General features: G+C 47.9%; 1 protein-coding gene across 5 annotated transcripts in view; it reads left to right on the top strand.

The window, feature by feature from the left end:
- robo1 (roundabout, axon guidance receptor, homolog 1 (Drosophila)) overlaps positions 1-13,301 on the top strand; it is a 152,633-nt gene that overhangs the window by 130,134 nt on the left and 9,198 nt on the right. For all 5 annotated transcript variants that reach the window (XM_086125090.1, XM_086125092.1, XM_086125093.1 and 2 more), the window contains 12 exons: positions 1,378-1,459; positions 1,549-1,717; positions 2,096-2,262; positions 2,807-2,928; positions 4,870-5,101; positions 7,190-7,311; positions 8,620-8,791; positions 8,947-9,147; positions 9,372-9,398; positions 9,475-9,517; positions 11,301-11,455; positions 12,628-12,963. In XM_086125090.1, coding sequence (XP_085981216.1) covers positions 1,378-1,459; positions 1,549-1,717; positions 2,096-2,262; positions 2,807-2,928; positions 4,870-5,101; positions 7,190-7,311; positions 8,620-8,791; positions 8,947-9,147; positions 9,372-9,398; positions 9,475-9,517; positions 11,301-11,455; positions 12,628-12,963 — 1,828 coding nt within the window. The remainder of the gene's footprint in view (positions 1-1,377; positions 1,460-1,548; positions 1,718-2,095; positions 2,263-2,806; positions 2,929-4,869; positions 5,102-7,189; positions 7,312-8,619; positions 8,792-8,946; positions 9,148-9,371; positions 9,399-9,474; positions 9,518-11,300; positions 11,456-12,627; positions 12,964-13,301) is intronic.

The raw sequence follows: 13,301 nt of genomic DNA on the forward strand, positions 1-13,301 counted from the left end.
GGGGTGGGGGCGTGGGTTAATCCCATCTCCGCAGGTTTGCAAATAACACCTCGGTGAGCCGCCACTCAATCTTCACGCGCTCGACTCTGCAAAGAATTGGCTCGCTGTCAGTCGGTGGCTTTTGTGTGAAACGCCGTGAGTGAGAGCTGAGGGGGGCGGGGGGGCGGGAGTGTTCGCCCCTTGTCGCAGGGTCAGAGTTCGCGTCACTTTGCGGTGCGGCCGTGACTGTTGGTGTGTCTTGTGGTTTACAAGATTGCAGAGGGAGTGGACCTGCGGTGAAAGCAGATGTGGGGGTGATGGCAGTGGGGTGGTGGGGTAGAGGGGGCAACCGCCCAGCACTTTGCATTAACAAAGACGTCACTACTCCCGGGCAGCGTTTTCATGAGGATGATTGCGACGCATGAGGCATTTGGTTTTATTCATGCGGGCGGCCGCCGTGTTTCCAGAGCGAGCACACGTGCATGCGCACAAACACATGAAACGAACAAAAAACAAAACATTTAAAAAGAGATCGCAACAACTCGCAAGCTGCAATTCGACCGCTAACGACTTCCGGTGATGCAAATCGTTCGCTACCCTTGGTTGAAGATGGCTTGCTCTTTTTTTTTTTTTTTTTTTTTTTTTTTAAGTGAAACTGATAGGATGCTTCGTGTGCGCTGTGCGCTAACACAAAAATATAGAATAACGCCCACACAGACACACACACAGTTTTTTGCCCCCCTTACACCCCTCGCGATCGACTTGGGACCAATCCACGGACGACCGGTCGATCTGCGACATATTGGGCACCCCTGCAATACATGATGGTGCAAATGGCTTGCTCTCTTTGATGACGCAATGTACATCGGTTGCTTTTTGGGGCTCTTCCGAAAAGCACTTTGGAGGTACGAGGTTTCGGGCCCCGTGCCAGCAATATGTATTGATACAAATTATTTGTCGAGATACAAATTATCAGCATCAACCGCTGCTTGTGTGTTATCTCAAAACAGTGTGCAAATCACATCATTAGCTAACTAACCCAACTGTGAGCCGTGATTTAAAAAAGAAAAAAAAAAAAAAAAGGAGAAGCTAATGAAAATAGCCGCCGGGTTTAAACATAGCAAGTCACATCTGTTGGCTTCCCAGTGCCGTTTTTTAAGGCGGCGAGGTGAAGGGAGGGGGGAGCACTCAGATGCAGAAATTAGTCTGTGCAGCTTTTTCTATTTGGCATCCGCCAGTCAACCTTCCACCCAAGACACGAGAACGAGATGACGGGGAAGCGACAGCCGCGCTCGCTGCTACACGCGGACGACCGTCCGGCCCGCCGGCGAATGAGCGCCCTTGGGTGTGTCCGACACTAACGGATCTTTCCCATTTTCTCCAAATGTCTCGGTCCAGCTGAGCGACTCGGGCTACTACGCCTGCATCGCCTCCACGCCTGGGGGCGAGGCCTCGTGGAAAGCCCATTTACAAGTCCAAGGTACGGCAAAAACGCTTCGTCGTCAATGGCGGCACCGAAATGGGGAAATGGCGGGCGACTCGTTTCACGATGTCCCGTCGTCCGATCAGAATTCGGAGTTGCCGTGCAGCCAAACAGACCCACCGACCCCAACCTGATCCCGAGCGCCCCGTCCAAACCCGACGTCACCGACGTCAGCCGTGCCTCGGTCACGCTCTCCTGGAGGCCCAACCTCAACGCCGGGGCCACGCCCACCTCCTACGTCATCGAGGCGTTCAGGTAAACGCCCCCGCCAGACACCTTGGACACATTGTTCTCATTTTTTTAAAAAATCTGCCACGAAACAAATACGAAAAAAAAATCTTGCAAAACTATTGCTTGTATCTTCGATTGTTCTTTTTTTTTTTTTTTTTTTTTGCCCTGTCGTTTTAACAGTACAGGTCTCCACAAAATACCACCCTTCCCCGCCTTTTTTTTTTTTTTTTTTGCAAGTGACCCAAATAATATTTGCTCATAAATCTCAATAAAATCTCATAAAATGAATGCATGTAATTCCATTGTTTTTTTGGGTTTTTTTTTGGCCCATTATTTTTTTGGTCTTGTTTTCTTTCTCCTGAAACCAACCGCCGTTTCCGTGTGCACCTTGTGTGCGTGCAGTCACGCGTCGGGCAGCAGCTGGCAGACGCTGGCGGAACACGTCAGAAGCGAGTCTTTTGTGTTGAGGGGCTTGAAGCCCAGTGCCGTCTACCTCTTCCTGGTGAGGGCCGCCAACGCCTACGGACTGAGCGACCCCAGTCCAATCACTGATGCTGTGAAAACACTAGGTATGCTACTCCACAATCTCCCCTTGGCTGCACTGGCCCGTGTTTTAGTTTTTCTCCCCCCATCTGCCTTCTGATTCCTCTTGTTGTGTCGTAAAATTTAGGAATACACAGGAAGACATAACATTTATAAGCAGAAATGCTAACAGTATTTTACCAACGCTGCAGTACGATACTCCACAGTCTCCACTTTGCTGCAGTTGCCTACTTGACATGATGGCTAACACGAGTTGAGCCCACATGATCAAACATCAGGGTTGGTCACGTGGTTTTCAGCTGATCGGTATCGGTATAGTCAAATCAGGTTTTCAAATTGTGGTTACAAAGAACTATATCCAAACAGAAGAGCAATAACTTTGTTTTTGGCTTACAAGATGTCATTTTGGGGTTTGTGGTGGCAGTACAAAAAAAAGAAAACAATTTGGAGGCGCTTTTCTTTTCCTTCTTTGTGCACTGCCGAGATATTGGATCAGGACTCCGTATCGATGCTGAAAATCAAGTGACTGGCGTGCAAATAAATGTGATGGCTAACGTGAATTGCCTGCAGACATCCCCCCAACCAGCCAGGGCGTGGACCACCGCCAGGTCCAGAGGGAGCTTGGCGAGGTGCTGATCCACCTGCACAACCCCACCATCCTGTCCTCGTCCTCCGTCAGGGTGCAGTGGACGGTGAGTGCCGCTGATGCCGCCTTTGGCAAGCTCCCGGCGGCTTTGTCGGGAAGCTCTACGGCCGACGGCGCGCCTCTCCGGTCATTTTGTCTCGGTACGCGGCCTTTAAAAAGATAAAAATAAAAGCGGCCATTTTAACGCAACGGGGAAGACCGCCGAGCGGCGTGGCCGTGTCCATTCGTGCCCCCCACTCTCTGATTGAAAACAGTGGAGGGCTGTTAAAATAGGCGGCCAACTCTCTGGCTCTTCAGTGGAAATAGCTTGCAGATGTTGGAAATAAAACGAAATAAAATAAATGTGGGAGTGGGAGAAGCAAGCGTGACTCGCCTGTTAGTGGCGCTTCAGATTGACCCGTTTTCAAATTAGGTCATTATAAAGTATCAACATTTTGTCCATTTCTTCTGAAAAATAAAGCGCTCATGCAATGTGCACTTATTTGGACATGTAATGTGTAACTTTACACATTTACACTCCGATTAGAGTGTCGGTCATCGTGAAGGAAATCCAGAACAGCCTTTTTAATATTAGGATTACATTTAATCTGGTGAGATATTTACTTCTTTTTTTTAGGATAGATTAGCCGATTAAAATATATTCAAATGCATTTATTACCCTAACTCTGTCCCACTTTTAAAGAAACTCAAAAAAAACAGTATATGTATGTATGTATATATATGTGTATAATTTTGATTACATTTATTCTGCTGGATTACATTTTTGATTTCTGCTGGACGAATAGCATGTATAGCGTATGTCTCCATTAATAGTGGTTTTGTTTTATTTTTCATGACATTTTCTTGCGATGTATTATTTCCAAAGGATTGATTTCCTTCCTGTGAACCTTGATCCTTGCTTTGACCGAATATCTACTTTTAAAAGTAGTTTTAAATATATGATACGCCTGCTAACTTTAACCCCGTCCATTAGCAAAGAAATCGACTCTATAGTTTGTCGGGAACATTAGCATAAGACCACTGTATCGTGACCGGGTCATTTTGACCCACCACATAATGAGTGTTTTAAGCCGCACGTTTCCCCATGTTTTTCAGGGCTTGAGCTTTTTCCACCGTGTGATTTATTGGCCTTCTATTTCACTTGGTTTTGCACTTGAGCGCTAATCATAACCACCTGAGCTAGCAGCTTATTTTATTATTAAATTATTAAATAAATAAAACAACAACAACATATGTTTAAAAGCAGATCTGTTCACCTTCCACTGGGGCTTACGAGCATATTAGCCCTGTGGTTACGCTGCATCATAAAGCTGCTTTAACTCAACACACACAGTCGTGAGCTAGCATGGCCTAGCCTAGCCTAGCCTGCCTAACCTTGTCTCCCGGTACTCCCGGATGCAATGGAGCCGATCCTGCTCTCTAACTAGCTCCAGACTGGCAGGAACCTCTGGCCAATGACCTCACGGTGCGGTTTGCACAAACGGCCGCACCGTGCCAAAGCCGAGCTTATTGACAGCGAGTCGAAAAGCGTGTCGGAGACGGACGCCAACGCTGGCCCGACAACTTGCGACGGATCCTTCGGTGTTGCGGTTTTGGGATGCTACCGTGGAGGTGACGATCCTTTTTCCATTCGAAGGCCACGTTGCCAACAAGTAGACTCCATCCCATGCAAGTGAGCGAAGCAACTTAACTCTGCTGCTGCACTCCAGCCTCGGAAGATGCCGGATAAACATGCTAACCTTCGTTTATTTCGCTGTCGATGGTCCTCATTTGTAGCAGTGGCCCGCAGTCTCATCTGGAAGCTGCATCACGATACTCGTTCTGCCCTTGATCGCCACTTGGATAAAATTGTTGGATTTGAGCATACGCAGCATAAAAATAAAAACACCCAACCCGGTCGCTAGCCTTTGTCGTCACTGTTAACCTTCCTTCAATTTTTACTGCTGAACGTAATCATTTGCCACTTTGTCTTCCCGCCGTCCACCAGGTGGAGCAGCAGTCCCAGTACATCCAGGGCTACAAGGTGATGTACCGGCCGTCCCCGGAGGGGCCGCCGCGCGGCGACTGGGCCACCTTTGAGGTGCGCACGCCCGGCGAGGACAGCGCCGTCGTGCCGCAACTTCGTAAGGGCGTCACGTACCAGTTCAAAGTGCGCCCCTTCTTCAACGAATTCCAGGGCACCGACAGCGATGTGAAAATTGCACGCACCCTGGAGGAAGGTGCGTGTATGTTTGTGTGTTTGTGTGTGTGTGTGTGTGTGTGTCCTTGTGTGCTTTCGCACTTTAGCACTCACATGCGTGCTATATCCTCAGCTTGCATGTGTGCGAGGAGACAACAGCTGTTAACACCAGGCAGAGCGGCGGCGGGCGTGAGGGGGCCGAGGGGAGTGTGTGTTTGTTACAGGGGGGGGGGGGGGACATAAAAATGTTCTACACCGAAGCGTATTCGGCTCCATCGATGCATTTTTATACTCCGCAGTCTCCACTGTGCTGCAGAGGCAATTTAACATTGGAGGATACACACAGAGACACCTTGGTTTACACTCTGACTCTACTTGTGTGATTGAGTCCACTGTCTCCACTTTTCAGAAAGCACCCGCAGTCTCTTATAGGATCAAATTGCCACATCGTTGTAACATTTGAGGATACACAGTGAGACAATTAAAAATTGCTACGTCACTGCAATAGTTGAGAATATGCGACAAATTAAACACATTCTATGGTGAACCTACCGACTCTCTAACCCAGAGGTGGGCAAACTACGGCCCGCGGGCCGAATCCGGACCGTTGGTCGTTTTAATCCGGCCCGCCGAAGGTCGGTCTACAATTAAGGTTCGATGTGAATGATTGCATTCATTTCAATTGGACTTGTAATGACAGGCATTTCACCGCCAGGTGGCGCATTGACTTGAAGTTGCAGAACACAGGGAGGGGGGGGGGGCGGGATCTTTTCGACCACCTAGTACCTCTTTATCGCTCTACTTCTACTGGTCTGATCACAACCCATCTGCAGAAATGCACAGGCTAAAATAGGTCATCAACAACACTGTCGTCATTTTAAAAAAGTATATTAATACAGTACGTTCATGCTTTTGCTCTGTTGATGTTTGATATGGACTGTCAACAAATGCAGTTTTTTTTTAATGTACCATAGCTCGTGCTGACCTGGCCCTTCTGTCAAATTTTAAAAGTCAATGCGGCCCCCGAGCCAAAAAGTTTGCCCACCCCTGCTCTAACCTCTAACCTAAGCTTTTTCAGTGCTTTTACTCTTGAGTCCAAAGTCTCCGCTTTGCTTCAGGGACCCACAATCTTTTTAGCCCAAAAAAACCGCAATGTCATTGCAACATTTGAGGATGCACAGCAAGAAAGGATGAAAATAAACTCGCGCTGACATCACCTTAAACCCGTGCCTTACTTCTTGCCATTGCAAAAGCATATTCCATCGTTGAACTTTGGTGCAGCGCTACGGTTTCCTGCTGCCCTTAGTCTCCTCTTGGATAAAATTGCAACGTCATTGTAAAATTTGCCCCCGGGAGGCAAACTAACGGTAGCACGTGTGTTTATTTAGTTATTTCTTCCTGTGTTGTCAAATGTTACCATGACGCGGAATTGTTATTCATGCCGCAGAAGGAAAAAGAATATGCCCGCCAGGCCGCCACGCCGCTGACTGGAAAGCGTTGACGTATTTTCCTGTGTTTTGGTGTTTAATTGAATGCTGCCTCTGATGAAAATGACAGCTTTCGTAGCACATCGCACTCTTCTTTTTAGCGTGTATTTGTCATTATTTTAATCGGAGCTTTAAATGTCCTCTAATTTACTCTCAAATTAATGAACCGTCCCGCTCGGTAAATTGAGGATGAAACGCAGCCGCGCTTTTGGTTTGTTTTGTTAAATTGCTGTGAAATGAGGTGAGTGAGTGCGTATGACACGAAATGTAGGGTTGAGGAAATGAGTGGATCACTTTCTGTATTTTAGTTATTTCGGTCTTTCGTCTTGACAGCTAAAACCAAATTAGAGGAACTCCTTATTTTGTTTTGTCGCGCTAAAACCAAAAATATGCCCAGCGGGGGGAAGAAAAAAAAAGGTCGTTCTTTTGAAAATATTTGTTGTAGGTATGATTTTTCTTTCAAACTGCCAGCCAAAATAGCAGGAGTGTGAAACAGCATCCCCTTTTGCTATTATTCCTTTGTTGTCTGGAACTAGGCGAGACCACCTCCAACTCTCTATGTAGCGCAAAAGGTGTGTCTCATCCTTTTTTGGGGTTTTTCTTTTTTTCCTCCTTTGTCCACGCTCTCAACCTCCCAACAGTGCCCAGCGCGCCTCCCCGCCAGGTGACTGTGACGGAGAGCAGCGACAACGGGACCGCCGTTGTGGTCTCCTGGCAACCGCCGCCGGAGGAGGAGCGCAACGGGGTGGTCCAGGAATACAAGGTAACCAAGCACCCGACCCGTCGGAGAGGTGGAGGGACAGACACAAAGATGGCTCCGCGCATGCGTAGTTAGCAAGGAAATCAAAAAAAGAAGAGCGCACTGTTGCGAAATAGTGCCATCTAGTGGGCGAAAAGCCCAACTGTGTCAGGTAAATGTGCAGTTGAGCTCAAGTCGGGGGGATAGGAAGAAAAAGATTTTTTATTGCCCATTATTATTGTATATATTCAAAGAGAATAGGCAAGATTTTATTTCCAATTTAACAAAGTTAAAGTAATTCCTATTCCAGTACTGTTATATGAATCTCTGTAATAAGTATCTCTGTCAAAGCTGAACAGAATTTAATTTCACTCCGTTTCATGAATTTTATATGTAAACAAAAGTGGCAGCCGACACAGTATTGTATGCAAAGCTTGGCGTTCATTTGCAAGTCTGGCATTCCACGTGTTGATCGAAACAACATACATTCATTCGGCCATTTGGAGCTATTGGATGACTTTCATCTCCGGCGCTTTGAGTGGCCAGGAAGCGCGCACGGGTGTCGGGAAAGCGAAGCTCTGGACTTGGATGTATGCTTCTCTTTGTGACTCCTACATTTTGGCTCAGCTGGGGAGTGCGCGCACCCTGGAGTGACAGCTCCTCCAAGCCGCTCTAATTGGCTTGCCGGCATGATTACTGACCCCCCCCCCCCCCCCCCCATGTTTGTTTTCCATAGGTTATGACTACAGCGCTTTAAAAGCGAGTCTTTGTTCAGCGTGAAACATAACCTTGCATTTTTAAAACGTCCCCCGGAACGCGATCGTCACGTCCCGCTGAGATGCGACGATCGCAGAAGCCGCCTTGATTGATTCCATTGACTTTTTCGTCGCGACGTCCCTCGCGCGTCCGTGGCAAAGAGCCGGCGGCCAATCCCTGCCTCAAATCCACGCATGATTGACGCACCCATGTTTTTTGACAGATGCCACAAGATGGCAGCAAAGCTCTTCCAGCAGAAAAATCAGAAAGCATCAATGCATGTAGCATGTGCACAAGGATCATGAGCCAGTTTCACATCGACAATGGTATTGACGTATACGGTAGTTTAATTAAATCGAGTCGACGATCGGCGTCGAGGGTGCTCCCCTTTAGTCTTTCCGACGACGGCGTTTCGCATCAACTGCACTCAGGGTTAAAAGCATTAGCTAACAAACTAGCTCACCGATTCGAGGGGAAAATGTCACCGGTGTCCGATTGAACGTTTGATACCACGAACAGTCAAAGTCACGAAGTATCAGGTGAAATTTGAATGTGTTTTTGTCTCGCCTGCGTTAGATTTGGTGCTTGGGGAATGAGAGCAGGTATCACATCAACCGCACGGTGGATGCCACCACCTTCTCCCTGCTCATTCCCAGTCTGGCTCCGGGAATCCGTTACGGCGTGGAGGTGGCGGCCAGCACCGGGGCGGGCCCCGGGGTCAAGAGCGACGTCGCCTACTTCCAACTCGGTGAGCGCAAAACCAGTGCGGTGCTACCTTTGACTTAGGAGTAGGGCTGGAGAAAAAAAAAATGTTCGACACCCAATTTTTGGCCTGAGGAAACCCAATAGAGGGCTGCGGTTTACAAAATGACACTGCTGAGTGTTTGACTGTGCGCGGCTTAGACGAGTCGGGGCGGATGACGGCGGCGGCGGACCCCCGCGACCCCCTGTCGCGGCAAATCTCCGATGTGGTGAAGCAGCCGGCCTTCATCGCCGGCATCGGCACCGCCTGCTGGATCATCCTCCTGGTCTTCAGCGTCTGGCTCTACCGGCACAGGAAGAAGAGGAGCGGACTCTCCGGCAGCTACGCCGGCATACGCAAGGGTCAGTCTGGCCTCCCATGCGCATGAGCGGGCATGGCCCGTAGAGGGCAATGTGACCTCGCAGAATTGGGCACCGCTTTTGGGTTTTTGTGCATTGCTCTTTCAAGTCATGGCCAAGATTCCTTTAACTTTCTATTTCTCTAACTTTCTCACATGCGGTAGTTATTTAAGTCCATTTTGTAAATAATAACGTGCATTTATTGATTGATGTTTCTCTCCCAACAGTGCCATCTTTTACCTTCACACCAACAGGTAAACACGAGCGCAAAGGCATCCGCGTATGCCCACTCGTAAACTTGATGACTCCTGATGTTTTTTGTCTTTGCAGTGGCGTACCAGAGAGGTGGAGAAGCAGTGAGCAGTGCTGGGAGGTAAGAAACACCAAAAGGTGCAAATGGCGAGCACTTCGGTGTGCCTTTTGTCACACTGAAAAGAAAAAAAAAATGCAATAAAAGTCAACTTAAACCGTGCGATGACAAGGAAGTCTCCAGTCTAATATTGTTTCAAAGAATAGAATAAGGAAATAAAATGAGAAAATGGAAGACTTAAAATGTAAATAGTACATTGACATGCATATTTTTGCCTCTCGTGATTATGATAGAATCAAAATATCAGGGGAAAAGTTGAATATACGATGAGTGGAAATGGAAATCATAGAGAAATCAATTTTCAGAAATACATTCAAGAAAAAAGTGAAAAAGGTGGGTAAAAAATACAATCACAATCTGGAAGCAACAAAAAACATGAATAAAATACATAAAAGGATGTAAACAGTACATACCATCAAAACTATATCTATCCAAAAGGAAAAATTGTGCAACTACATCTACTCCACTGTTATTTGTTTTGTTTTGTTTTGTTTTTTTGTTCCCCAAAACCTCCACCGTTTTTATCGTCTTGAATTTTCCTCATTCAGTTTCAGCTAATAGTCATTGTGAAATGGAATAAAATGATGTTCTGCGTGATGATTTTTCGCCTTCTGCCGCACTCTGCGAAAAGAAGATGTCACGAGAGCGAATTACGTTTCTCTCTCGCTTTATTCAAGACGGTGAAAATGGTCGGGTGGGGTGTTCTTTCCCCATCTGATCAACAGAGGGCGGACTGGGACTTTCTCGTGGAGCAAAAAAAGAGGGTGCGGTGGGGGCGGGGGGCGGGGGACATTCAAGTCCACCGTGAGGAAGTTATTAAAACGACCACCAGGCTGCGCCGTTGCATCACGACAAAAGTATGACGCAAGCGCCCACACGGGGCAGTCATCCCCTTTAACATTCCTAGTTCCCCCATTCCCAATTTAGCTTCTTTTTTTTTTTCCCCCTGTGGCCCAAGCCAGTTGCCGAAAAAATGATCCATTCGCCATTTTTGTGCTCTTTCTGAAATGCGCTGGGATTTGCCACAAGACGGTGCCCAAGACCTGGCTCATAAGAAATGATCGACCTCGATATTTTAGTTGCACCGAATCTGTAGTTTGGTTTGTCAGAAAAACAAAAGGGGGAGGGGCTGGATGATTCAACAGGTGAGCGTGTGTTGTGACGAGGGTTTGGCGGGCAGTTTGGGACGGTACATTTAGCCTCATTGCAAGTGACTTTGATCCGTGTGTCTAATCTGGGCGCTTTGCTCATGCTGACGGGGGCTCAGCCAAAGTGTTGTGGCCTTTGGGCAAGGCGAGTACACGCACAATCTGCTGGGATTGTTATGTTTGCGTGTGTGTGTGTGTGTGCGCGCGCGCGCGCGCACATGTGTGTGTCTGTGTTCAAAAGGCAAAAAAAAGTACTAAAGCCGGATTTGTAGTTTCCCTCTTCTCAGCTGCTGGATGAATAAACCGCGCCTAATCTTCTCTTTCGATTGTGATGCGACTGCACTTCATTCACATGAACACCACCGGGTTCTGTTTTTGTCATTGTAACGCTACAACTGCAGTCTTTCTTGAATCTTGAAGTATTTGGGGTTTTTTTTTTTTGTCCGTGCAATATTGCAACATCTCTTTGTGACTTGCCGCAGCTTTTCTTTTTTGTAATGATCACGTATCTTGGAACAGCCCTAACTTGACACATTTTTGGAGCGAAGAGCCGAGTTTGAGAGAAGAGTGAGTTGATGAATGTCGGCGTTTAGTTTCAAACGCTAACGCTTTTCATTGTCGTTGTGTTTTGGGTGCAGGCCGGGCCTCCTCAACATGGGCGAGTCGGCCACGCAGCCCTGGCTGGCCGACACGTGGCCCAACTCGTGCTCCAATCACAACAACTGCAGCATCAACTGCTGCGCCGCCGGCAACGGCAACAGCGACGGTAACCTGGCCACGTACAGCCGGCCCGGTACGTCAAGCGCAAAAACAACTGAACACAACAACACCAAAGCCACTGAAAATAAGAGTGCGCAGATAAGACCCAGGTGGGAGTTGCCAGGAGGAAGTAAAGTGTGATATCTGGGTTAGCTCCCCCGAGAGTTCTCTCTTATCCTGCGTGCGTGCGTGCGTGCGTGCGTGTGTGTCTCTGTCTCCACAAGCGCGACCTGCACAAAGGAAATATTAGGATTATGAGCAGGCGGCTGTGTTTGATTTCTCCCAGGCAGAGGTTGACATGTTTGCGGGTAAAAAAAAAAAAGGAACGCGAAAAGAGAGAGAAGAAACTGGAGATGTTGCTTTGGTGCGTAGCCGACTGTGAAATGTGCAGTTGGAGGTCTACAACAAAAGAAAAGATGATCATTCTTAAAAGCTTCATAACAGCTAACAGACCATCTAGCTTGCGAGCCAGCGGTCTGCTTGTCGAGCTGCTACTTTATCCGTTTCTTTTAGAATTTCTGTATCTTTCCATCATTGGGTTGTTCCATCATATCTTTTGTTGGATCATTCTACCTTTGAAGAAGCTATTGAGCCACCTAGCTTCGTAGCTATCTATCGATCGATTATCTATCTTATATACAAGCTAAGCCAACTAGAATCTACCTAGCGAGCTAGCTTAAAAGCTACTTCTGAGCTACATAGCTATATGGATAGAACTATGTTTTTTTAATTTAGTTATTCATCAGTTTATTGATCTGGTTATGCATATCTCGGTATATATACGATAAAAAAGTAGCCCCCTAGCTTCATCCGTTTGTCTGGCTTCTACTTTTTCTCAAGAACTCGCGAGCTATGTAGCTGAAACCTAGTGTCAAAATGGAGCAAAGTACGTCTGGTAGTTTGGTAAGCGGTTTATTCAATATCAGCAATCTTTGATCTTAAATAGGGTTTGCATGTGTCCAGTAAGCGTACGCACACTTGACATGTTGTGTAACAGGAAGTAAGAGTCCTTTGCATGACACCTGCGCGTGTGCTTGTGTTTGTTTGTGTGTGTCTGCGTGTGGGACCCTAAGCAGCATGCTTCAGAAATGACAAAGAATGAGTAATTATCCAAACGCGTCTTCCGCTCGCCCGCGCAACGGCCCCAACGCTTTGATAGGGAGTCGCGAGCCTCCTCGGTCAGTAACCCTCCCCCGTGTCCTCCAGCCGACTGCATCGCCAATTACAACAGCCAGATGGACAATAAGCAGAGCGGCCTGCTGGCGCCCGAGCCGGGCGTGTACGGTGAGATGGACCTGTCCAACAAGATCAACGAGATGAAGACCTTCAACAGCCCCAACCTGAAGGACGGCCGCTTTGTGGGCGCCGGCGGCCAGCCCACGCCGTACGCCACCACGCAGCTCATCCAGTCGTGCATCATGAGCAACAACGCCGGCGGAGGGGAGCTCAATGACAAACACTGCTGGAAGCCCCCCGGCGGCGTCCCGCAGCCCAAACAGGAAATGCAGTACAGCATCATGGAGCAAAACAAGCTGAACAAGGGTGAGTGTGCGCAGAGGCCCTCTCGCCAGCAGCCTGGTGGCCCCCCGAAAGTCCTCACCGTCACCCTCCTCCTCCTCCTCCTCCTGATTCAGTCTTTCCAACACGGAAGAAAGGCCATCCTCCAAGTCTCATCTTGATGCCGTCACTTTTCCCTTCAGCTTGTGCTTGTGTGAGATTCATCTAACACAGGGGGGGTGTCCAATGTCTGACTTGTGGGCCATTTGCAGACCACCGTTCAGTTAACTCATTCACTCCCAAAGACGTTTTTAAACGTCTTTTCAGACTTGGTCCAGAATTGGCTGGTACTGAATGAGTTAAAAGCCAACGCTTGGTCTTTT

The sequence above is a fragment of the Hippocampus guttulatus genome, chromosome 12 (genome assembly GCF_054856545.1).
Source record: "Hippocampus guttulatus isolate MCC_2025c chromosome 12, RoL_Hgut_1.0, whole genome shotgun sequence".
NCBI lineage: Eukaryota > Metazoa > Chordata > Actinopteri > Syngnathiformes > Syngnathidae > Hippocampus > Hippocampus guttulatus.